Source organism: Amblyraja radiata, chromosome 1 (assembly GCF_010909765.2).
Source record: "Amblyraja radiata isolate CabotCenter1 chromosome 1, sAmbRad1.1.pri, whole genome shotgun sequence".
Taxonomy (NCBI): Eukaryota; Metazoa; Chordata; class Chondrichthyes; order Rajiformes; family Rajidae; genus Amblyraja; species Amblyraja radiata.
In genome coordinates, this window is record NC_045956.1 from 132,002,598 (window position 1) to 132,026,003 (window position 23,406).

At 46.0% G+C, this 23,406-nt stretch overlaps 1 protein-coding gene across 2 annotated transcripts; it reads right to left on the minus strand.

The window, feature by feature from the left end:
* Nucleotides 1–2,057: 2,057 nt before the first annotated feature.
* On the minus strand, nt 2,058–17,069 carry mrps30 (mitochondrial ribosomal protein S30). 2 transcript variants are annotated; one of them, XM_033030987.1, is made up of 6 exons: nt 16,968–17,069; nt 16,327–16,826; nt 12,498–12,643; nt 3,024–3,129; nt 2,644–2,820; nt 2,058–2,488 (listed from the first exon to the last, which is right to left on the minus strand). In XM_033030987.1, the coding sequence occupies exons 1-6, from the start codon at nt 17,018–17,020 to the stop codon at nt 2,205–2,207; spliced, it is 1,266 nt and encodes a 421-aa protein (XP_032886878.1). In that variant the 5' UTR covers nt 17,021–17,069; the 3' UTR covers nt 2,058–2,204. The 2 variants fall into 2 exon arrangements, with proteins under 2 accessions (XP_032886878.1, XP_032886877.1); XM_033030986.1 differs by having other exon boundaries at nt 16,327–16,943; nt 17,004–17,066.
* Between the last annotated feature and the right edge of the window lie 6,337 nt (nt 17,070–23,406).

A 23,406-nucleotide genomic window follows, 5' to 3' on the forward strand; every position in this document is an offset into this window, starting at 1 on the left:
ATTTGTGACAGGGCATTGTTATGTCGCAAATGCAGTGCCACACAAGAGAAGCATGAACCAGTTACACCAGCACAAGGGGAGTTCCAAGCGAAGCCGAATAAAGGCTGAGCAATTTTTATGATCCTTTTCCAGTCCTATGGTAGTATCTTAGTGTCACGTCCGGGGGAGGTTGGTGGCCATTTAAAATGTTTGGAGGGACTTGTGGAACGATTGTCCACCATGAATTGATTGTGTTACTAGTGTACTATTAATTTGTCTGATGAGATGCTTATGGTCTTTCGTATGTACTCAGCAAGGACTGTAGTTGTTACCAAAATTTGATAAAAGGATGGAATGATGAAGCCGAATTTTATGTTAAAATATAAGAAGATATTAAATTGGCTTCTGGGCTAGCTTACAGCTTATATTTAGTCTCAAATTAGGCTTGCCTCAGGTTGCGGTGTGTGAGATAATAAATCCTATAACATTGTCTCCCAAGTGACAAGCAGAGAGGAGAAGCTAGAGATCTCTTTGAAGTAAGATGCCGTAAACCAAATGGCCAATGTTATGGGGGAGGAGGCGAGAAAGGAAGAGAGAAACAGCTAGTCATATCTGTGAAGTAAGATGCCATAAACCAAATGGCCAATGTTTATGAGGGACCAAATGACAGCGAGGAAGCAGCGAAAGAGCTAGGGTGATCTCTGTGAAGATAAAATGGCATTATCCAAATGGCCAATGTTTATGAAGGACGAGAGAGGAACCAGGGAAGTAGAAAGATAAAATGTCGTAAACCAAATGGCCAATGTTATCTTGTAACGTAAACAAAAGGCCTTTGATGTGATGCATTCTGTGGAAACCTTTTCCTGTACCTCTGACCATGACTAATGTCTGTAAAATGTGCTAAGGGGACAAAAAAAACCTATTTAAGGCAATGTAATTCTGTTGTTCAGAGAAGTGGACTGAGGACAGTCGAGTGTCTACATTGGTCACTTGACTGGAGTTCTCCCTCCCTTCCATCGGCCGATAATAAGTAAAGTTGTGAACTGGTCTACCAAACAGTTTGTGTGGTGTCTGTTTATTAAGAAGCGAACCTGGTTTAGTTGTTAAGAAAAGTAGCTTTTTCAAAATCACATGTGGAGCCTCTTTGGAAAGTGATGATTCTGTGTCTCATGAGGCAAGAGGCAAGAGACAAGAGCCGAGCTCTTAACATTAGGTTTCCACATCAGGTTGTCATTTTGTTTTTTTTTGTTTATTAATTTATTTACTGAACTGTTTTTGTTTATTATTTTATCTATAGAGTAGTGAATTTACTGACCTGTTATGGTGCTGTAAGTAAGAATTTCATTGTACCGTTTCAGTACATAAGACAATGAACATCTGACTCATGGTCTTAATGTTTAAATTACCCTGGAGTGATATAAAACTGGAATTCTACTAAGCTACTGAGTATCCTGCCAGAATGAAAACAATCCTTTTAAACTGGGTGTTAGAGCTTGTGAACTCTTTCTTCAAATTGGAGAATTTGTACAACTAAAAGATTTACGGTAACTAAAATTCATATTCCTTGGCTTCACTGTGACTGAATGGTTTTCGGCAAAGTATATTAAGTTTAAATCACACATAATTTACTTTAGTCATTCTGTCTCAATCACAGCAAGCCATCCCCGACCACCTTCATTTATATTTAACCACCCCAACAACTCCACTTTATTATTGAAGAAAAGTTCACTTTAAATGTATTTCTAGCACTTCATGGTCTCTTCCCAGATTTATGGATTAGGTCTGAAACTTTGTCAGACCCATGATCCTTCAGCATGTTTTTTTTTCCTTCCGTCTATTGGGTTATCCCTTTCCATTCCAAAGGCACCATTTCAATTAGGTTAAGTCAATTTATGCAAAAGTTCAAAGAATCTGAGTCTTTCCATTTCACAGTGCTTAATGAAATTCACATGCAATCAATTCAATTTTTATATTTTCAATAATGAAAACACAATACTTAGCAGTACATTCTACCCAACTATTACAAGCAATCCTTGTTACTTGATTGAACCACAAGAACATCAATAAAATCACCCACCTCATTTGGAAATGTTTAGTTTGAAGCATTTATTTAGGCAATATACAAAGAACATAATTACAGATTTTGAAATCATAAGTGTGGTGCTGTTCATTATAATCTATAATATACATTTTAAATTAATTCAAAGTTAGAAGAGATTTTTCATTCAGCTTATCTTAATTTCCACTGATTTTGGTCTATTGAGCAAAAACCGAACAAGAAGGTCCAGAACCTCATCATTGAACCCTTTTATATCTTCTCCCTCAATAGACTCATACAGTCGCATACTCTCCGTCCCCCAGCAAATGTTCTTTCGGAGATTATGCTGATCTGCCCGAACCGTCAATGCTAAAGTGTTCAACTGATAGCAAAAGAAGGAGAAATAAATCCCATCTGTAATTACAGCTTGAGAGACAAATGGGCTGATCACATCTGCCTCATTCCAGAATCCTGAAAAAGAGAAAAAATGTATTTGCAAAGATAAACAAAGCAGATTTCAATCAAATTATAGAACACATGTCCTTCATCTTTTCAAAATTTAATTTTCCCTTTGTGTTCTTTTTTAAAGGATTGTTCATGCTAATCTTTGAGAAATTAGTACTAACCTTGATAGGCTGCTTGCGCTCCAGTCCAAGCAAACAGACTTGCGATGCCAGCTGCTCGTAAACGCACTTCAATTTGATCAGCCAGTTTGTCTTTTACAAGTTTTTCTCGTCTCAGTTTTTCAGAAGCAAAGTGAAACTGCGTATGCCCATAGCAAGCAGGATCAGCAACCTTTGAACCTATGAATCAAAAGCATACAACAAAAGGTCTTGCATTAGCTAATGGAAAAAAAAATAAACAGGGATTTAGTGGAATTCCATGTCTCAATCCACATAAAGACTACTTCCAAACTATTCTTAAATCCAGACAATATTCAACTTCGTAAAAGCAAGTCGTAAAATAAAATGGATGCAACTCATCTAGAAATCAGTTTTGTCCTTACCAATGAAAATGTTATTGTCATATTGTCTTTGAAACAATGGGAGTCGGCTTGGTTCCATATGAATAACAGGAACATCTTCAGGGATTGAATTTTCCAATGGCACAAACTAAAATGGAAAAACAGAATTTAAAAAGCATTTTTCAAAATTACATTGTACTTTCAAGGATAATATTAACCATTTATCAATTAAAGCATAAATCTGTCAGTCCAGAAATAGTATACAGGTAGGTCTGCTGTGAAGCGTTTCCATGACATGAATTGGATATCATGCAAGTGATAAAATAGGAAACACTATTTATATTACGCAGGTCGTATTGGTTATAATGAGATGTTAATTAGGACATAGAGAACTGCTTAAATATTACTTTGGAAATTGAAAACCATAAAAAAAGCTGCCGGATTTAAACAGTATAGGAGACCCCACCCCACCCAAAATCCTGTTTCCATATAAACCCCCCACTGTAATCAGATACCAAGTTTTCTCAAGAACATAACTGTTGCTTTAACCGCAGGAAGTCATTGCAATTTACAAGCATTGGCTTCTCATAGTCATACACCCACTAGGGGCGCCGCATTGACGGCAGCCTCTGCCTACAGCCTGTTTGTCTTTTCAATCTTTTTAAAAAATTTTAGTTAGTCTAAAGTCTGTTTTGGGGGGAACCTTTAACTTTTCTATGTAGGGGAGGGGGGCAGGGTAAGGGGGAAACGGTTTCCCAGTCGCTTCCTGGCAGGGACGCGACTATTTCTCCGAGTCGCGTCCTCGCCCCCCTCTTCGCGGCCTACCACCTGGATCGGAGCGGCCTTTCCTGCCGGGGACCGGGAACTGGACCAGAGGTGCAACAGCGGCGGCGCAGCGCTGGATTCACCGCGAAGCGGGCGATGCCGACCTGGATCGCCGTTTGGAGCTCCGGAGCGTTGGGCCGCTGCTCCAACATCGTGGAGCTGCGGTTTGGGAGAGCTTCCAACGCGGGCGGCGCTGACCGTCATCGCGGAGTCCTGGAGCCATTTGCCGAGGGCCGCCAGCATTGCATCTCCGCCCAGCGCGGCCTGTGGACTTTGGGGAGCCGCAGACTCCGGCAGGAGGTGGCCGGCTCTGATGTCCAGGCCGCTGAGGATGTCCCCCAGCCCCGACGTCGGACTTACATCACCCCGCGAGCGGGCCTGAACATCGGGCCGCCCATAGCAGCGACTGCGGAGGGCTCGGGGAGGCCCCGACCACGGGTGAACATTGGGGAACATTAGAGGAAGAGGACTGACTTTGGTGCCTTCCCTCACAGTGGGAAACTTTGATTCTGCTGTGTGGGGATGTTTTTATGTTGAACTCTATCGTGTGTTGTGTTCTTTATTTTTATTGTATGGCTGTATGGTAATCACATTTCACTGTGCCATCTGGCATATGTGACAAATAAATGTATGCTGTACAGCATGGAAACAGGCTTTTCGGACCAACTTCCCATAACAATCAAGATACCCATCTTCACTAGTTCCACCTGGCTGGGTTTGGACCATATAGATAGATCCTTTATTGTCATTCAGACCTTTCGGTCTGAACGAAATTATGTTGCCTGCAGTCATACACAGAATCAATAATAACAAAACATACAATAAACACATATTAAACATCCACCACAGTGAGTTCACCAAGCACATCCTCACTGTGATGGAGACAAAGTCTTAGTCTCCGTCTCTACCCTCCTTGTTCTCCCTCTGCGCTGAGGCGATCGATCCAGGACGGAGATGCCGCTCTCCAGTCCAGCGGACCTCCGTGGTGATGCCCCAGCTCCGGGTCCCGCAGCCTCTGCTCCGGGACGCCACCCCAGCTCCGGGCCGCCGCCCCAGCTCCGGGTCCCGCAGTCTCCGCTCCGGGCCGCCGCCCCAGCTCCGGGTCCCGCAGTCTCCGCCCCAGCTCCGGGCCGCTGCCCCAGCTCCGGGTCCCGCAGTCTCCGCTCCAGGCCGCCGCCCCAGCTCCAGGTCCCGCAGTCTCCGCTCCAGGCCGCTGCCCCAGCTCCGGGTCCCGCAGTCTCCGCTCCAGGCCTCCGCCCCAGCTCCGGGTCCCGCAGTCGCCGCTCCAGGTCCCGCAGTCTCAGCTCCGGGCCCCGCTGCATCAGCTCCAGGGCGCCGCTGAAAACCAGAACGCAGGACCAGCAAGTCGGGCCACCGCTACCTTAGCCCCGAAGACAGCCAGCCTCTCGTTGGTGAGTCCTGGCTGGCTCTGCCTCCGGAGCCTCGGGGTCGGTCGCAGGTTGGAGGCCACCAGCTCCGCCATTAGGCCTCAGCGCAGACGGAGGCAGAGAAGGGGGATACGACACGAAAAAGTCGCATTCCCCCGAAGGAAGAGACAGAGAACATGTTTCACCCCCTCTAACACAACCCAACAAACTAAAACTTAACCAAAACAAGACAAAAAAAACCAGAAAAGATAAAGACAGACGGACTGCAGGCGAGCCGCAGCTGTTAACAGCGCCGCCACTTCCGGAATATCACTAAGCCTTTCCTATCCATGCACCTGTCCAAATGTCTTAAATTTTGTTTATTGTACATGCATCAACTACCTCTTCTGGCAGCTCATCCCATATACCAATCGCCCTCCAGTTGAAAATGTTGCCCCTCAGTTTCCTCTCAAATCTTTCCCCTCTCACCTTAAACCACTGTCCTTCGGTTTTTGATTGTGTAAGAGACACAGTACATTCACCCTATCCCCCTCATGATTTTATACAAGTCCACGTTCACCCCTCAACCTCCTGTGCTCCAGGGAATAAAGTCCTCGCCTATTCAGCCTCCCCCTAGAGCTCAGACACACACGTCCTGGGAAAATTCTCGTAAATAGTCTCTGCACTTTCCAGCTTAATGGATCCTTCCTAATAGCAGGGTGAGCAAAACTGAACAAATACTCCAAATACGGCTTCACCAATGACAGTATGGACAATACATCAATGAATTGGATGAGAAGATACAGGGTAAGATTAGCAAATTTGCTGAGGATACAAAAGTGGGTGGTTTTGCAGATAGTGAAGATGGTTGTGAAAGATTGCAACAGGATCTGGATCGATTGGCCAGGTGGGCTGAGGAATGCTTGATGGAATCTAATACAGAGAAGTGTGAAGTGTTGCATTTTGGGGCGTCTACCAAGGGCAGGACCTACACAGTGAATGGTAGGCCTCTGGGGAGTGTTGTAGAGCAGAGGGATCTAGGAGTGCAGGCGCATGGTTCCTTGAAGGTCGAGTCGCAGGTAGCTAAGGTGGTCAAAAAGTCTTTTGGCACATTGGCCTTCATCAGTCAGAGTATTGAGTATAGAAGTTGGGAGGTCATGTTGTAGTTGTATAAGACATTGGTGAGATCGCATTTAGAATATTGTGTTCAGTTCTGGGCACCATGTTATAGGAAAGATATTGTCAAGCTTGAAAGGGTTTAGAGAAGATTTACGAGGATGTTGCCAGGACTAGAGGGTGTGAGCTATAGGGAGAGGTTGAGTATGCTGGGTCTCTATTCCTTGGAGCGCAGGAGGTTAAAGGGTGATCTTATAGAGGTGTATAAAATCTAATAATTGAGGAATAGATTGGGTAGATCCACAGAGTCTCTTGTCCAGAGTGGGGGAATAAAGGACCAGAGGACATAGGTTCAGCGTGAAGGGGAAAAGATTTAATAGGAATCTGAATGGGTTTTTTTCACACAAAGGGTGGTGGGTATATGGAACAAGCTGCAAGATGAGGTGGCTGAGGCTGGGACTATCCCAACGTTTAAGAAACAGTTAGACAGGTACATGGATAGGACAGGTTTGGAGGGATATGGACTGGGTGCAGGCAGGTGGGACTATGTTGGCCAGTGTGGGCAAGTTGGGCCATATCACTTATGGCAGTTGCACACTCTTAAACAATGTAACATAGTGCCTTTGTTTAAGAAGGAACTGCAGATGCTGGAAAATCGAAGGTAGACAAAAGTGCGGGAGAAAGTCAGCGGGTGAGGCAGAATTTATGTAGCGAAGGAAGTAGGCAACATTCCGGGCCGAAACCTGGCATTTGAAGAAAAGTTTCAGCCCAAAACTTTGCCTATTTCCTTCGCTCCATAGATGCTGCTTCACCCGCTGAGTTTCTCCAGCACTTTTGTCTACCTAACATAGTGCCTTTAATATTTTTAACTGGCAATAACAAAAACAAACTTATTGCTAATGAAACATTAAACATTATCATTTGAGGGCCAATATCAATTACCAATGTTTTTTGCCCCCAAACTTCAGCCAAAGAGGAGAGAAACAACAATAAAAGATATTGGGCCTTGGCTCAGTGGTAGCACTCTTAAATCAGAAGATTGTAAGATTAACCCATGCATCAAAACCATCAAATGTATTGGGTAGTGTGATTTTTTTGGGCAAGGCATTCATCCACTTAACTGATTCCCTCCATTATATTGAGGAAAGGTGCATTACACAACAGCCACTGAAAGAATCCTAAATAATGACAGCAATTTAAAAATTACTGCTTCAAACTTTTGTCAAAATCTAAATATTGCTGTTCGTTTCACGAAGTAATAATAAAGACTAACACTTCAACACGATGAAAGTTAGCAAGTTTACTAGTAAGGCCTATCTAGCTAACAAAGTAATTAAGGGGAGGCCCTACCAATACAATGAGAAGGTCTTACCTACCGGACGTGAGCACACAGTTAGCTGCAGACTCCGCCCAGGACAGGAAGGCTCTGCAGGAACGGAAGGGACGTCACGACCGCGGTGCCACAGGTGCTGTCGCCGAGGGAGGACGGACGGAGCCGCGGCTCGAGAGACTCGAGAGACTAACAGAGACTAACAGAGGCAAAGAGGTTTGCCACGCACTGCAAGGGAGCAGTGGACCAGATAGGAAGAGCGGAAGGAATTACCACTAGACAGCCAAACCAGTAGGTAATTTACGGCTGGGGTGAGTACTTTCCCATTTATAGGAGGTAGGATTATATAAATAAGGGGTGTATCAATACAGTAGGGGATTCTTAAATAGGACCAGTTAATTACTTATATAAGATGGGCGGTCAGGAGATGTGCCAATACTGCGAGATGTGGGAATTTGTCGACACCATTGATGTAGAAGATCCCTACAGCTGCAGTAAGTGTTTGAGGCTAGAGGAACTCCAGCTCCGCATTGATGAGCTGGAGACCCAACTTCATACGCTGCGGTACATCAGGGAGGGGGAGTATTACCTGGATGTTTTGTGCCAGGGGATGGTCACACCGACCAGTTTAACTAATTCAGTAGGCAGTGAGCAAGGAAAGGAAGGTGTGGCCATAAGCGAGGCAGGTAGGGGGAACCAGGAGGAGATGCGGCAGGAGCCACAGCCCTTGTCCCTGACGAGCATGACCGAGGCTCTTACTCAATGTAAGGACGGGATCAGGGGCTGTGGGAGGGATGAGCAACCTGGCTGCAGCACCGTGGATCAGGAGGCCATTCAAGAGGGGGGAGTTAGAAGAAATGCCGTAGTGATAGGGGATAGTATTATTCGGGGGGTAGATAAGGTTCTCTGCGGCCAGCAGAACATGTCCCGAAGGCTGTGTTGCCTACCCGGTGCTAGGGTTAAGGATATCTCTGCGATGCTGGAGAGAAATTTGCAGTGGGAGGGGGAGGATCCAGTGGTCGTGGTCCATGTGGGGACCAATGACATAGGAAGGACGAGGAAGGAGGATCTGCTGAAGGAGTTTGAGCAGTTAGGGAATAAATTAAAAGCAGAACCTCGAGGGTACTGATCTCCGGATTGCTACCTGAGCCACGGGCCAAATCGGCGAGGGTACGTAAAATTAAAAAGCTAAATGCGTGGCTCAAAGACTGGTGTGGGAATAATGGGTTTGGTTTCTTGGGCCACTGGCACCAGTACTGGGACAGGGGGGATCTGTTCTGTAAGGACGGACTTCACCTGAACGGTGCTGGGACTGGGGTCCTGGCAAATCATATAACTAGGGCAGTAGAGAGGTCTTTAAACTAAGTAGCGGGGGGGAGGTATCAAGGGGGGTAATAACGGCAGGGGTAGAGGAAATAGAGCAGGGTATCAGTGGGGAAGCGGTAAGTCAAAATGAGACAGGAGACAGAATGTGTGAAGATAAAGCTCTAGATGTAAAAGGGGCAAAAACGGAAAGGAAGGGTAGTAAAAATCATCTGAAAGTGCTTTATCTAAATGCACGGAGTATTCGTAATAAGATAAATGAATTAACGGTGCAATTAAGTATATATAGTTATGATATCGTGGCCATTACGGAGACATGGCTGCAAGGGGATCAGGACTGGGAGTTAAATATAGAGGGGTACTCGACAATTAGGAAAGATAGACAGGAAAGAAAGGGAGGAGGGGTGGCCCTTTTAATAAGGGAGGGAATAACGGCAATAGAGAGGAAGGATATTGCGTTGAAGGATCAGGATAGTGAAACAGCTTGGGTACAGATAGAGAATAATAAGGGGAAAAAAACACTAGTGGGTGTAATTTATAGACCTCCAAATAGCTGTGACGCTGTTAGTCAGAACATAAATCTGCAAATAGTTGACGCATGTAAAAAGGGAACTGCTGTAATCATGGGGGACTTCAATTTTCATATTAATTGGGCAAACCAAACTGGGCAGGGTAGACTAGAGGAAGAGTTTATAGAATGTATTAGAGACGGGTTCCTAAAACAGTATGTCACAGAACCGACAAGGGGGGAGGCAATCTTGGATCTGGTCCTGTGTAATGAAGCAGGATTAATTAAAAATGTCATAGTTAGGGACTCGTTGGGAACAAGTGACCACAATATGGTCGAATTCCATATTCAAATAGAAGGGGAGCAGGTTGAAACTCAGGCTAGGGTGCTTAGTCTAAATAAGGGGGATTATGAAGGTATGAGGACTGAGCTGATCAAAGTTGACTGGGATAGCAGACTCAAGAATAAGACGGTACATGAGCAGTGGTGTACGTTTAAGGGTATACTGTATAACCTTCAAGAAAAATTTATTCCTATGAAGAAAAAAAGGGGTAAGGGTAAGAACAGTCAGCCATGGCTCAGTAAAACTATAAAGGATAGTATTCGGCTGAAGGCAAGGGCATATAAGGTAGCCAGAGATAGTGGGAGGGTAGAGGATTGGGAAGCATTTAAAGGTCAGCAAAAAATAACTAAGAGATTAATTAAGACGGGGAAAATAGACTATGAAAGGAATTTAGCGAACAACATAAAAACTAATAGTAAGAGTTTTTATAGCTATATAAAAAGAAAAAGGGTGGCTAAGGTGAACGTTGGTCCATTGGAGGGTGAGACTGGAGAGTTGTTGGTGGGGAACATGGAAATGGCAAAGGCATTAAACGAGTATTTTGTATCAGTCTTCACCATAGAAGACACAAAAAATATTCCAACGCTGGATAAACAGGGGGCGGTAGGAATGGAGGAGCTAAATACTATTAAGATCACCAAGGAGGTGGTATTAGGGAAATTAATGAGACTGAAGGAGGATAAATCCCCTGGGCCTGATGGATTACATCCAAGGGTTTTGAGGGAGATAGCGGTGGGGATTGTGGATGCATTGGTGATAATTTTCCAAAACTCCCTGGAGGCAGGAACGGTCCCAGTGGATTGGAAAATGGCCAATGTAACACCTATATTTAAAAAAGGAAGTAAACAGAAGGCGGGTAACTATAGACCGGTTAGTCTAACATCGGTGGTGGGTAAAATGTTAGAGACAATTATTAAAGAAACACTAACGGGGCACTTGGATAAACATGACTTCATCGGACAGAACCAGCATGGTTTTGTGAAGGGGAAGTCCTGTTTAACGAATCTGCTCGAATTCTTTGAGGAAGTAACAACCCGGGTGGATAAAGGGGAACCGGTGGATGTGGTATACTTGGACTTCCAAAAGGCTTTTGACAAGGTGCCACATAAGAGACTATTGCTAAAAATAAAAAATTATGGGATTGGGGGTAATATATTAGCATGGGTAGAGGATTGGCTAACAAATAGGAAGCAGAGAGTGGGGATAAATGGTTCATACTCGGGATGGCAACCGGTAACTAGCGGGGTTCCGCAAGGGTCGGTGCTGGGACCCCAGTTGTTCACAATTTATATAAATGATTTGGAGGAGGGAACCAAGTGTAATATATCAAAATTTGCGGACGATACAAAAATGGGAGGAAAAGTAGGGGATGAGGAGGATAGGAAGAGTCTGCAAAAGGATATAGATAAGCTAGGTGAGTGGGCAACAACTTGGCAGATGAAATTTAATACTAATAAATGTGAAGTCATTCACTTTGGGAAAAAAAATGATAGGGCAAGTTATTTTCTAAATGAGGAGGAGCTGCGTTGTAATGCAACGCAAAGGGATCTAGGGGTATTAGTACATGAATCACTAAAAGTTAGTATGCAGGTGCAGCAAGCAATCAGGAAGGCCAATGGAGTTTTGGCCTTTATTGCTAGGGGGATTGAGTATAAAAACACGGAGGTCTTGCTGCAGCTGTACACAGTATTAGTGAGACCACATTTGGAATACTGTGTACAGTTCTGGGGTCCATACTTAAGAAAGGATGTACTAGCCCTGGAGGCAGTGCAGCGAAGGTTTACAAGATTAATTCCTGCAATGAGGGGATTGACATATGAGGAAAGGTTAAGTAGGCTGGAACTCTACTCTTTGGAGTTTAGAAGAATGAGAGGCGATCTCATTGAAACATATAAGATCGTGAGGGGCCTTGATCGGGTGGATGCACCGAGGATGTTCCCAATGATCGGGGAAACTAGAACTAGAGGACATAGTTGCAGAATAAGGGGGGGCTCTTTTAAAACTGAGATGAGGAAGAACTTCTTCACCCAGAGGGTGGTTAATTTATGGAATTCACTGCCCCAGGGAGCAGTGGAAGCAGAAACTTTAAATATATTTAAGACTAAAATAGATGTTTTTTTAGCTGCCAAGGGGATAAGGGGCTACGGGGAGAGGGCAGGGATATGGACCTAGGTATGGTTAGTATAGTAAGACCTGAGTGATCTCCTGGACAAGTGTCGATCGCCTGGATTGGGGTCGGAGAGGAATTTCCCGGATTTTTTTTCCCGAATTGGACCTGGGTTTTTATCCGTTTTTTTGCCTCCCCCAGGAGATCACGAGGTTCTTGGGGTGGAGAGGGGTGATAGCGGTATAAAGGGGAGGGTAGTGTCTTGTGTTCTGTGTCTTGTGTCTACTGTTTGTGGGTAAGTGTGTCTGTTTAGTGTTCAGCCATGAGCGAATGGCGGTGCGGGCTCGACGGACCTGGTGGTCTACTCTCGCACCTACTTTCTATGTTTCTATGTTTTTACCGATAATGAAGCAGACAGGTTACTTGTACCATTCATTTGAGATGTATCGCATGAAAATATCCTGTTGCCCTCGCATTAAGAATCAAGGCTGCACACTAACTCTTGCATTCTGATTGGTGACCGCAATAGTTTCTAGCTAACAATAATTTGCAAATAAAAACAAACCGAAGATTTGCATGAAACACTAAAACTATTACCTCAGAGAGTTGTTGAGGAACCCGAATTTGGCACCAAGGTTTGTCTTCAATCTGGAAACGAATAGGGTCAACCTTCCTTTTCCGGTGTCCCCGTGGAACAGTTCGTTCACCCCGAGACCAGTAAAAACCAACTTGTGGTTCACGATCTATGCCAACACATAAATGCAACAACATTGTTTAATGAGAGTTTTATCCAGCCTCACTGCCACTCAGAAAATTGCAGCAGTGTGGTGCAGCGTTAGAGTTGCTGCCTTAAGGGCCTGTCCCACTTCACGAGGTAATTCACGAATTCTCCCGAATTATTCATGAATTCTCCCGAGTTTTCCCCTTGATTCAAACTCGCAGAATGTTCGTAACGGGTCCGTAGGAGTCCGTAGATATATTGTAGCGGCTCGTTTTGCCAGCCGTAGGTACTCGGGGCATCAGGTAAGTCGGAACGTTTTTTACAGCCTGATAAAAAATGTCAACGAGTAAAAAAAAAAGTCGGGAGGATGTCCCGAGTACCTACGGCTGGTTTACGATATATTTGCTGACTCCCACGGCTCCCTACGGACTCATTACGAACATTCTGCAAATTTGAATCAAGGGGAAAACTCGGGAGAATTTGTGAATAACTCGGGAGAATTCGTGAATTTCCTCGTAAAGTGGGACAGGCCCTTTACAGTGCAAAATACCTAGGTTTGAATCGGACTACATGTGCTGTCTGTACGGAGTTTGTATGTTCTCCCTGTGATTGTTTGGGTTTTCACCACGTTTCCTCCCACATTCCAGAGGTACAAGTTTGTAGATTAATTGGTTTCTGTAAATTGTCCCCAGTATGTAGGATAGAGTTGGTGCACAGGTTGATCGCTGGTTGGTGTGGGCTCGTATGGCTGATGGGCTTGTTTCCTTGCTTTATCTTTAAAGTCTAAGTCTAAAATGTAATAGTATTCCTTGCCAGACATGCAAGATGTGTTTGCTTTTCTGAGTCATTTTATTGGCAAAGTTCTGTCAGAATTATACAGCCAAATGATTGTGGAGTATTTAATATAGCTAAGTACCTGGTGGCAATGTTTGTAAAGAATCACAATCACTGTTCTTAATATGGAAATGTCACTATGCTATATGATAAACTCTTTCCATTCAAGTTTAAAACTATATTCAAACAGAATATAAAACTATATTCAAACTATATTCAAACAGAGTTAGATAGAGCTCTTAGGGCTAGCGGATGCGGAATCGAGGGGTATGTGGAGAAGACAGGAACTGATTGTGGATGATCAGCCTTCATCACATTGAATGGCGATACTGGCTCGAAGGGCCTATTCCTGCACCTATTGTCTATGTATCTAGGTATCTATGTAAATCTCATGTACTTATTAAAACAAATTTTTATTCCGTCTGTTCTTTAAAGGAATGTTGCTAAAGATTCAGATTATCATTAGACTTGAACATGTTTATTAAAGCATATAAGAAACCCTAATTAACATACTTAAAATCACCCAGATGCCCAATTAATTTCAGATTGACTTCCCTTTAAAAGTAAACCTAAAAATGCATGCACTTTAGAACATAGAAAAATAGGTGACGGAGTAGGCCGTTCGGCCCTTCAAGCCATATAATCATGGCTGATCATCTAAATTCAGTACCTCGTTCCTGCTTTTCACCCATATCCCTTGATTCCTTTAGACCCAAGAGCTAAATCCAACTCTCTCTTGAAAACATCCAGTGAATTGGCTTCCACTGCCTTCTGTGGCAGACTTCCACAAATTCACAACTCTCTGGGTGAAAAAGTTGTTCCTCATCTCAGTCCTTGAGTATTAGAAAGGCGCTATATAAATCCCATCCATTATCATTATTATTAAATGACCTACCCCTTATTCTTAAACTGTGAACCTGGTTCTGACCACAACATCGGGAACATTTTTCCTGCATCTAGCCTGTACAATCCTTTAGGAATTGTATGTTTTTATAAGATCCCCTCTCACCCTTCTAAATTCCAGTGAATACAAAGCCCAGTCGACCTATTCTTTCATCATATGTCAGTCCCGCCAATTTAATTATTAAGCCAATTAAAAAAACTATTAACGCTGCACTCCCTCAATAGTCATAATGTCCTTCCTCAAATTAGGAGACCAAAATTGCACACAATACTCCAGGTGCAGTCGCACCAGGGCCCTGTACAACTGTAGTAGGACCTTGCTCCTAAAAACTTTTTGGAAGGAGAAAATGCAGCTAAAGAATCATTCAGGGAGCAATTGTGTAAGCGATAGATAGCCACTACTGTAAAAGTTTACATAATCATTATTCTCAAAGATATTTTACACAAAATATACGTGTAAAATATCTTTGAGAATAATGATTTGACTCTACTGATCACTTGGCATTTCAACAGGGTTTTTCTGTATGAAGAAGCGACCCTCCAATAACCAAAGATCCTATAGCAAGCAAGATAGATCACTCAACAAAAAAGACATAGTACGGTCATGGGCAGATTCATGGGTAATTTACGGCCCCATTTTCGTAACTGGCTTCCGTCTCCGCACCAAAGATCCCATAGATACTAGTGCGGAGACGGAAGCCGAAACATCCTCATAAAAATAAGTTATTTGGAAAAAATCTTCTCCTCATTTTCAGAATTATAATTTAACAACACAAACTGTTCCCCCGCAACATTGATTACACTGCGAGTCGGGTCGGGTTACTGAAATGGATGAAAAAGGCCCACGTTCTGCTCCGTACTACACGTCAGCCCATTGCATTTAGAAGGAGTGGTCTATAGGATCTTTGTGGTCTATAGGATCTTTGCCAATAACCATGAAAAACAGAACAGGCCAAATATCCAGGAAAGAAGAGTGGGACTAATTAGGCTGCCGTAGAGGAAGTGGCATTAACTCATTTGGCCAACAAGCCTTTTTCCTCTCTGTTAATTCAATCCTCTCGTGGACGGATTCCAGATCAGGATATGCATAGTTGCTTGTATCACAGAATAGACTGAGACGGATCCCGATCTGAGAACTGAGATGCTACCTGCCTGGGTCACTCCAGCACATTGTGTTCTACGTGAGATTTAACATTTGCAGTTCCTTGTGTCTGCAGATGACAGTGGCTATTACTCTTTTGTTTCCACTCTCCACCCCCCATCACCACATTGCTGGTACGGAGAACGTCAACTCTCTGGGTATTGACAGCTGATGGTCCATTCCTAAGTAAAGTTGAGCTAACTTTGTGAACATTTGACTGAAGAAGTCCAGTTTGAAATGCCAGCTGGGTCTGTGTCCTACTGCCCTTTACCAGCTATGCGCCAGTGCCAGCCAGCCCCCAGAACCCGCCAGCTGCCACAGCCGGTAAGCATGTGGTGGCCGGTTTGCTCTGTGCCCTACTGCCCCCCAAACCTTGGCGTGGGCTGGCTCCCCCGGTGCCCTTCAAGAACATGGGGCAGCTTGGTCTATGCCCACTGCCCTCCAATCCCCGGTGTAGGATGTCTCAGCCAGTGTCCCATTGCTCTCCAGTCCCCAATGAGAGCCTGTTGGGTCTGTGCTTCATTGCCAGTCAGCACCCAGTGTGGGCTGGCTGGGCCTGTGCCCCATTACCTCCAATCCCCAGCATGGTCCAGCTCAGCCTGTGCCCTCTAAGGGCGAACCAGCTTGGCCTGTGTCCCATTGCCCTGCAATCCCCAATGTGGACAATCTCGGCCTGTATCCTAATGCCGGTCGGTCAGCCCTAGTGTGGTCGGGCCGGCTAGGCCTGTACCCCAATGCGGGTCATCCCCTACCGGTGTCGGGCTGCAGAAGCTTCACGCAGTGTAACCGGGGGCCGAGGAGGGGGGTCGGCGGCAGCGGCTTCTTACCCAGAGTGGCGAGGCCGAGCAGCGGGTTGCGGCCGGCCAAGCTGCCGACGAGCAGCGGCACCAAGTTGCCGATGAGGGGCAGCGCCGTCTGCTCCCGCTCACGGTACAGGAAAGGCGGCCGCCTCTTCAGGTAGAACTGCTCCTGCATCACGGCCTCGGACACCAGCGAGCGCAGCTCTGCCAGCTGGGCGGCCGGGAGCGGGGCGGGCAGGCCGGCGGCGGGGAGTCCCGGCACGAATGCGGTCTTGGTGAAGTGTTGGTACCAGCGGTCCGCCCCGATCGCCGTGGTTTGCGGACTGACCACGTACTTGAGCCGCTGGAGCTTGGTGAGCAGCTGCAGCTTGTCGGCCGGCGCCGGGCTGTCGTGAACCCGCTGGTAGAATTCCTCCTCCCGCCGTCGTTTAGCCGCCTTGCTTTTGGCGGTCCTGGACGGCAGGAGCGGCGGGTAGATGGCGGTGGCGGTGGCGGTGGCGGTGGCGGGGACCGGGGCCGGGACCGAGCTCAGCGCCGCGCGCCCGCAGCTCAACCGCCGCCCGTTATTCACACGCGCCGCCAACGGTAACGGCAACGGCAACAGCAACGGCAACGGCAACCCCCCGCGCGCCGCCAACGGCAACCTGCCGCGCGCCGCCAACGGTAACAGCAGCCCCCCGCGCGCCGCCAACGGTAACGGCAACCTGCTGCGCGCCGCCATCTTCAGTCCGACTGGACCGCGCACCGGAACCCGGCGTCGCCGACAACAGGAGCAATGGCATTGATGGCCCAATCATTGAGCATCAAGACCACGCTGCGGGTTAACGTGAAGCGGAGCTGGCGTCTGCTTGCGTGCAGCCAATTCAAGAGACAAGAGTTAAGAGTGTTTAAAGAAGGAACTGCAGATGCTGGAAAATCGAAGGTACACAAAAGTGCTGGAGAAACTCAGCGGGTGCAGCAGCAGCATCTATGGAGCGAAGGAAATAGGCAACGTTTCGGGCCGAAACCCTCCTTCAGAGTGTTTATTGTCCCAGATAGAACAATATACATTCTTACTTGCAGCAGCCCAACAGAATATGTAAACAATGCAATTAAAAAAAACGAAAAAAAGTTCAGTGTGTGTGTATATATACACGTATTTATTATATATATAAATACACACACATATAGAAACAGGAAAATAGGTGCAGGTGTAGGCCATTCCGCTCCTCGAGCCAGACATTCAACTATTCAGGGCTGTCAACTCTCACGCTTTGAGCATGAGAATCACGCATTTGGACAAATTCTCACGCTCTCACAAATTTCTCACGCTCTGTTGTGAGAAATTCTGTGATCAACGAAAATTTCAAAACTCATATAAACTACATGGGCCGCGGGTGTTGGAGAGCCGGGGCAGAAGCAGCGGCGGGGACAGATGCGGGGAGCCGGGTCTGGCGAGTCGCGCGCTGCAGCTCCGGTCATGGAGCAGCTTCAGTGCAAGAGTCCTGGGCCGTCAGAAACGTTGCGCCGCTGCCGTGAGAGTCTCTGCATAGAGACTATCAAAGGGAGGGGGAGAGAGAGAGGGGAAAGAGACAGAGAGACAGGGGGGAGAGAGAGAGGGGTGTGAGAGGAGAGAGAGGAGGGAGAGAGGATGGGGAGGGGGGAGAGAGAGGAGAGTGAGGTGGGAGAGAGGGGGTGAGGGAGGGGGAGGGAGAGAGAGAGGGGGGAGAGAGGGAAGAGAAAGGGAAGAGAGAGAGGGTGTGGAGAGGGAGGAGAGGGTAGGAGAGAAGGGGAGAGGGAGGGGGAAGAGAGGGGTGGTAAAAGAGTGGGGAGAGAGAGGGGAAAGAGATAAACGGGGAAAGAGAGATGAGGGGCAAGGAGATAGAGACAGGAGAGAGGGGAGAGAGCAAGGGGGAGAGTGAGGTGGGAGGGAGAGATTGGGAGGAAAGACGGGAGAGAGAGAGATAGGTGAGAGAAAGAGGTGAGAGGGGGGGTGAGAGAGAGAGGGGGGAGAGAGTGTGGAGAGAGAGGAGGGAGAGAGGATGGGGAGGGGGGAGAGAGAGGAGAGTGAGGTGGGAGAGAGGGGGTGAGGGAGGGGGGGAGGGGGAGGAGAGAGAGGGCGGGAGAGAGGGAAGAGAAAGGGAAGAGAGAGAGGGTGTGGAGAGGAGGAGAGGGTAGGAGAGAAGGGGAGAGGAGGGGGACGAGAGGGGTGGTAAAAGAGTGGGGAGAGAGAGGGAAGAAGAGATAAACGGGGAAAGAGAGATGAGGGGGCAAGGAGATAGAGACAGGAGAGAGGGGAGAGAGCAAGGGGGGAGAGTGAGGTGGGAGGGAGAGATTGGGAGGAAAGACGGGAGAGAGAGAGATAGGTGAGAGAAAGAGGTGAGAGGGGGGGTGAGAGAGAGAGGGGGGAGAGAGTGTGGAGAGAGAGCGAGGGAGAGAGAGGGGGATATAGGGAGGGAGAAAGAGAGAGAGGGGGAGAGAGAGGGAGAGGGGGAAGAGAGGAGGGAGAGAGAAGAAAGAGATGGGAGAGAGGGGGAGGAGGAGAGAGTTAGGGGAAAGAGAGCGGGAGAGAGAGTTAGGGGAAAGAGAGAGGAGGGGAGGGGAGAGAGAGGAGAGGGGACGAGAGAGAAGAGAGTGGGAAGAGGGGAGAGAGGGGGGTTAGAGGAGAGAGAGAGAGGGGAGAGAGTGGGGGAGGGGAGAGAGAGGGGGAGAGGGGGGGTGAGAGAAGAGAGAGCAAAGGGGAGGAGAGAGAGGGGGTGAGAGGAGAGAGTGCAAAGGGGAGGAGATAGAGGGAGAGAGAAAAGGGGAGAGTGAGGTGGGGGGGGAAGAGTGAGGTGGGAGGGAGAGAGGGGTGGGAGAGAGGGGGGGAGAGAGGAGAGAGAGGGGGACAGAGAGAGGTGAGAGAAGGGGAGAGAGAGAGGGGGGGGATAGAGAGGCAGGGTTGCCAACTCATGCATTGAGCGTGAGAATCACACATTTCGCCAAATTCTCACACTGATCACAAATTTGTCACGCTCTGTCTTGAGAAATTCTTTGATCAACGAAAATTTAAAAACGCATACCAACTGCATGGGCCATGGGTGTTGGAAGCAGAAGCAGCGGCGGGGACAGATGCGGACGGGGAGCGGGGCTGGCTAGTGTTTGCCGGGCTGGCGAGTCACTCACTACAGCTCCGGCCATGGAACAGCCTCAGTGCAAGTGTCCCGGGCCGTCGGCGGCGTCGGAAGCGTTGCGCCGCTGCCGTGAGAGTCTCTGTGCCAAAATCGCGCAGGTGACCGGCATGGATCAGGTTGCTGCTCGGTGCATCCTGGAGGACAACCAGTGGCTGCTGGAAGTAAGTACCAAGCAATGGGTAGAAACGGTGGAATATAGTGGACTTTAAATGGGAGCGGTTGGAGAAAGCATCCTGCGTGCTTGCTAGATTTTCACTTACTGTAACTACAGGAGGAATGTTCACGATGTTGGGGGAGTTCAGAACCAGGGGTCACAGTTTAAGAATAAAGGATAGGCCAGTTAGGACTGAGATGAACACAAACTTTCTTCATGCATAGAGTTGTGAATCTGTGGGATCTGTGAGGCAGTGCAGGCCAAATCACTGGATGTTTTCAAGAGAGAGTTACATTTAGTTCTTGGGGCTAACAAAATCAAGGGATATGGGGGAAAAAAACAGGAAAGGGGTACTGATTTTAGATGAACAGCCATGATCATATTGAAGGCAGTCCTGGCTCGAAGGGCCGAATGGCCTATTCCTGCACCTATTTCCTATGTTTCTCTGCTTGAGTATATGGCAATAAAACTCGATCACTTGATTTTGAAGCATTCATGCATGGTGGAGGTATAATGTAGTCATATAGTGATACAGTGTGAAAACAGGCCCTTCAGCACAACTTGCCCACACCCGCCAACATGTTCCAGCTACGCTACCTGCTTTGGTCCATACCTCTAAACCTGTCCTATCCATGTATCAGTCTAACTGTTTCTTAAATGTCCCTGCCTCAAATACCTCCTCTGGTAGCTTGTTCCATACACCCACCACCCTTTGTCTGGAAAAAGTTACCCCTTAAAAAGTTACCTCTTAAAAATGCTTCATACAAAAAACATTGAAATCATACTTCTACAATGCTCTAAAACATGATTTTAATACATCAAATTTGAAAAAGGCCCTACCCTGGGAGAAGAGACACCGCCCCTTCCACACCCTATCCCCACTCGGTTGCTCCACTCCCTCACCGGGTACCCCCAAGGCTAGTGATCAGTGATCGCGCAGCCTCGTCACTTTCAAAAACAGGTTGGATAGAAATCTCCCCAATCTCATTGTTTTATTAAGTGAACACGTAGATGACCATCCTCAAAGAGTGTAGTCAGATGGAAACGGATTCAGATGCGATATCAGGGGCGGTGCTGGACCTCCTGTTAGGAAATTAGACAGGTCAGGTGGCAGAGGTATGCGTTGGGGAACAGTTCGGGTCCAGTGATCACAATACCATTAGTTTCAATATAATTATGGAGAGGGTCAGAACTGGACCTAGGGTTGAGATTTTTGATTGGAGATAGGCTACCTTTGAGGAGATGCGAAATGATTTAAAAGGAGTAAATTGGGACATTTTGTTTTATGGGAAAGATGTGGAAGAGAAATGGAGGACATTTAAAGGTGAAATTTTAAGAGTACAGAATCTTTATGTCCCTGTTCGGTTGAACGGAAATAGTAAAAATTGGAAAGAGCCATGGTTTTCAAGGGAAATTGGACACTTGGTTCGGAAAAAGAGAGAGATCTACAATAATTATAGGCAGCATGGAGTAAATGAGGTGCTTGAGGAGTATAAAGAATGTAAAAAGAATCTTAAGAAAGAAATTAGAAAAGCTAAAAGAAGGTGAAAGTAAATCCAAAGGGTTTCTACAGCTATATTAATAGCAAAAGGATAACGAGGGATAAAATTGGTCCATTAGAGAGTCAGAGTGAACAGCTACCTGCAGAGCCAAAAGAGATGGGGGAGATATTGAACAATTTCTTTTCTTCGGTATTCACCAAGGAGAAGGATATTGAATTATGTGAGGTAAGGGAAACAAGTAGAGTAGCTATGGAAACTATGAGATTCAAAGTAGAGGAAGTACTGACAATTTTGAAAAATATAAAAGTGGATAAGTCTCCAGGTCCGGACAGGATATTCCCTAGGACATTGAGGGAAGTCAGTGTAGAAATAGCAGGGGCTATGACAGAAATATTTCAAATGTCATTAGAAACGGGAATAGTGCCGGAGGATTGGCGTACTGCGCATGTTGTTCCATTGTTTAAAAAGGGTTCTAAGAGTAAACCTAGCAATTATAGACCTGTTAGTTTGATGTCAGTGGTGGACACATTAATGGAAAGGATACTTAAAGATAATATATATAAGCATCTGGATAAACAGGGTCTGATTAGGAACAGTCAACATGGATTTGTGCCTGGAAGGTCATGTTTGACTAATCTTCTTGAATTTATTTAAGAGGTTACTCGGGAAATTGATGAGGGTAAAGCAGTGGATGTTGTATATATGGACTTCAGTAAGGCCTTTGACAAGGTTCCTCATGGAAGGTTGGTTAAGAAGGTTCAATTGTTGGGTATTAATGTTGGAGTAGCAAGATGGATTCAACAGTGGCTGAATGGGAGATGCCAGAGAGTAATGGTGGATGGCTGTTTGTCAGGTTGGAGGCAGGTGACTAGTGGGGTGCCACAGGGATCTGTGTTGGGTCCACTGTTGTTTGTCATGTACATCAATGATCTGGATGATGGTGTGGTAAATTGGATTAGTAAGTACGCAGATGATACTAAGATAGGTGGTGTTGTGGATAATGAAGTGGATTTTCAAAATCTACACAGAGATTTATGCCAGTTGGAAGAGTGGGCTAAAAGATGGCAGATTGAGCTTAATGCTGATAAGTGTGAGGTGCTACATCTTGGCAGGACAAATCAAAATAGGACGTACATAGTAAATGGTAGGGAATTGAAGAATGCAGTTGAACAGAGTGATCTAGGAATAACTGTGCACAGTTCCCTGAAGGTGGAATCTCATGGAGATAGGGTGGTAAAGAAAGCGTTTGGTGTGCTGGCCTTTATGAATCAGAGCATTGAGTATAGAAGTTGGTATGTAATGTTAAAATTGTACAAGGCATTGGTGAGGCCAATTCTGGAGTATAGTGTACAATTTTGCTCGCCTAATTATAGGAAGGATGTCAACAAAATAGAGCGAGTACAGAGGAGATTTACTAGAATGTTGCCTGGGTTTCAGCAACTAAGTTACAGAGAAAGGTTGAACAAGTTAGGTCTTTATTCTTTGGAGCGCAGAAGGTTAAGGGGGGACTTGATAGAGGTCTTTAAAATGATGAGAGGGATAGACAGAGTTGACGTGGATAAGCTTTTCCCACTGAGAGTAGGGAAGTTTCAAACAAGAGGACATGACTTGAGAATTAAGGGACAGAAGTTTAGGGGTAACATGAGGGGGTACTTCTTTACTCAGAGAGTGGTAGCTGTGTGGAATGAACTTCCAGTGAAGGTGGTGGAGGCAGGTTCGATTTTATCATTTAAAAATAAATTGGATAGTTATATGGATGGGAAAGGAATGGAGGGTTAAGGTCTGAGTGCAGGTAGATGGGACTAGGGGAGAATACGTGTTCTGCACGGACTAGAAGGGCCGAGATGGCCTGTTTCTGTGCTGTAATTGTTATATGGTTATATGATATTTAAGAGCTTGTTCAAAGAAGGGGCATATTTTATAGGAGTGACAGAGATACTTGCAGGGAAATGTGTGAGGAGATTATTATTTGTCTTTAGTTTTAGCTTGAACCAGGACATCTGAAGATTCAAAGTTTAATATAGTAATTGTGCTGATACTGACCCCAACCAACCACGCAATGCATATCATCCATTCAGGAGGTTTTACTTTTATGATGCCATTTAAACTTCACTTGGATTTCAATCACTTCAATGTAAAAGTAATTGGGAATGGGGAGGATTGGAACAATCGGTACATATTAACTGTAATATAATAATGTATGCATGTGGATAGGTGCAATCAAAACAAAGATCTTTTTATCATTGTTGTGTTATGAATACCAGAGAAAATATTATGTACTCTCAAGATCACATTTAAT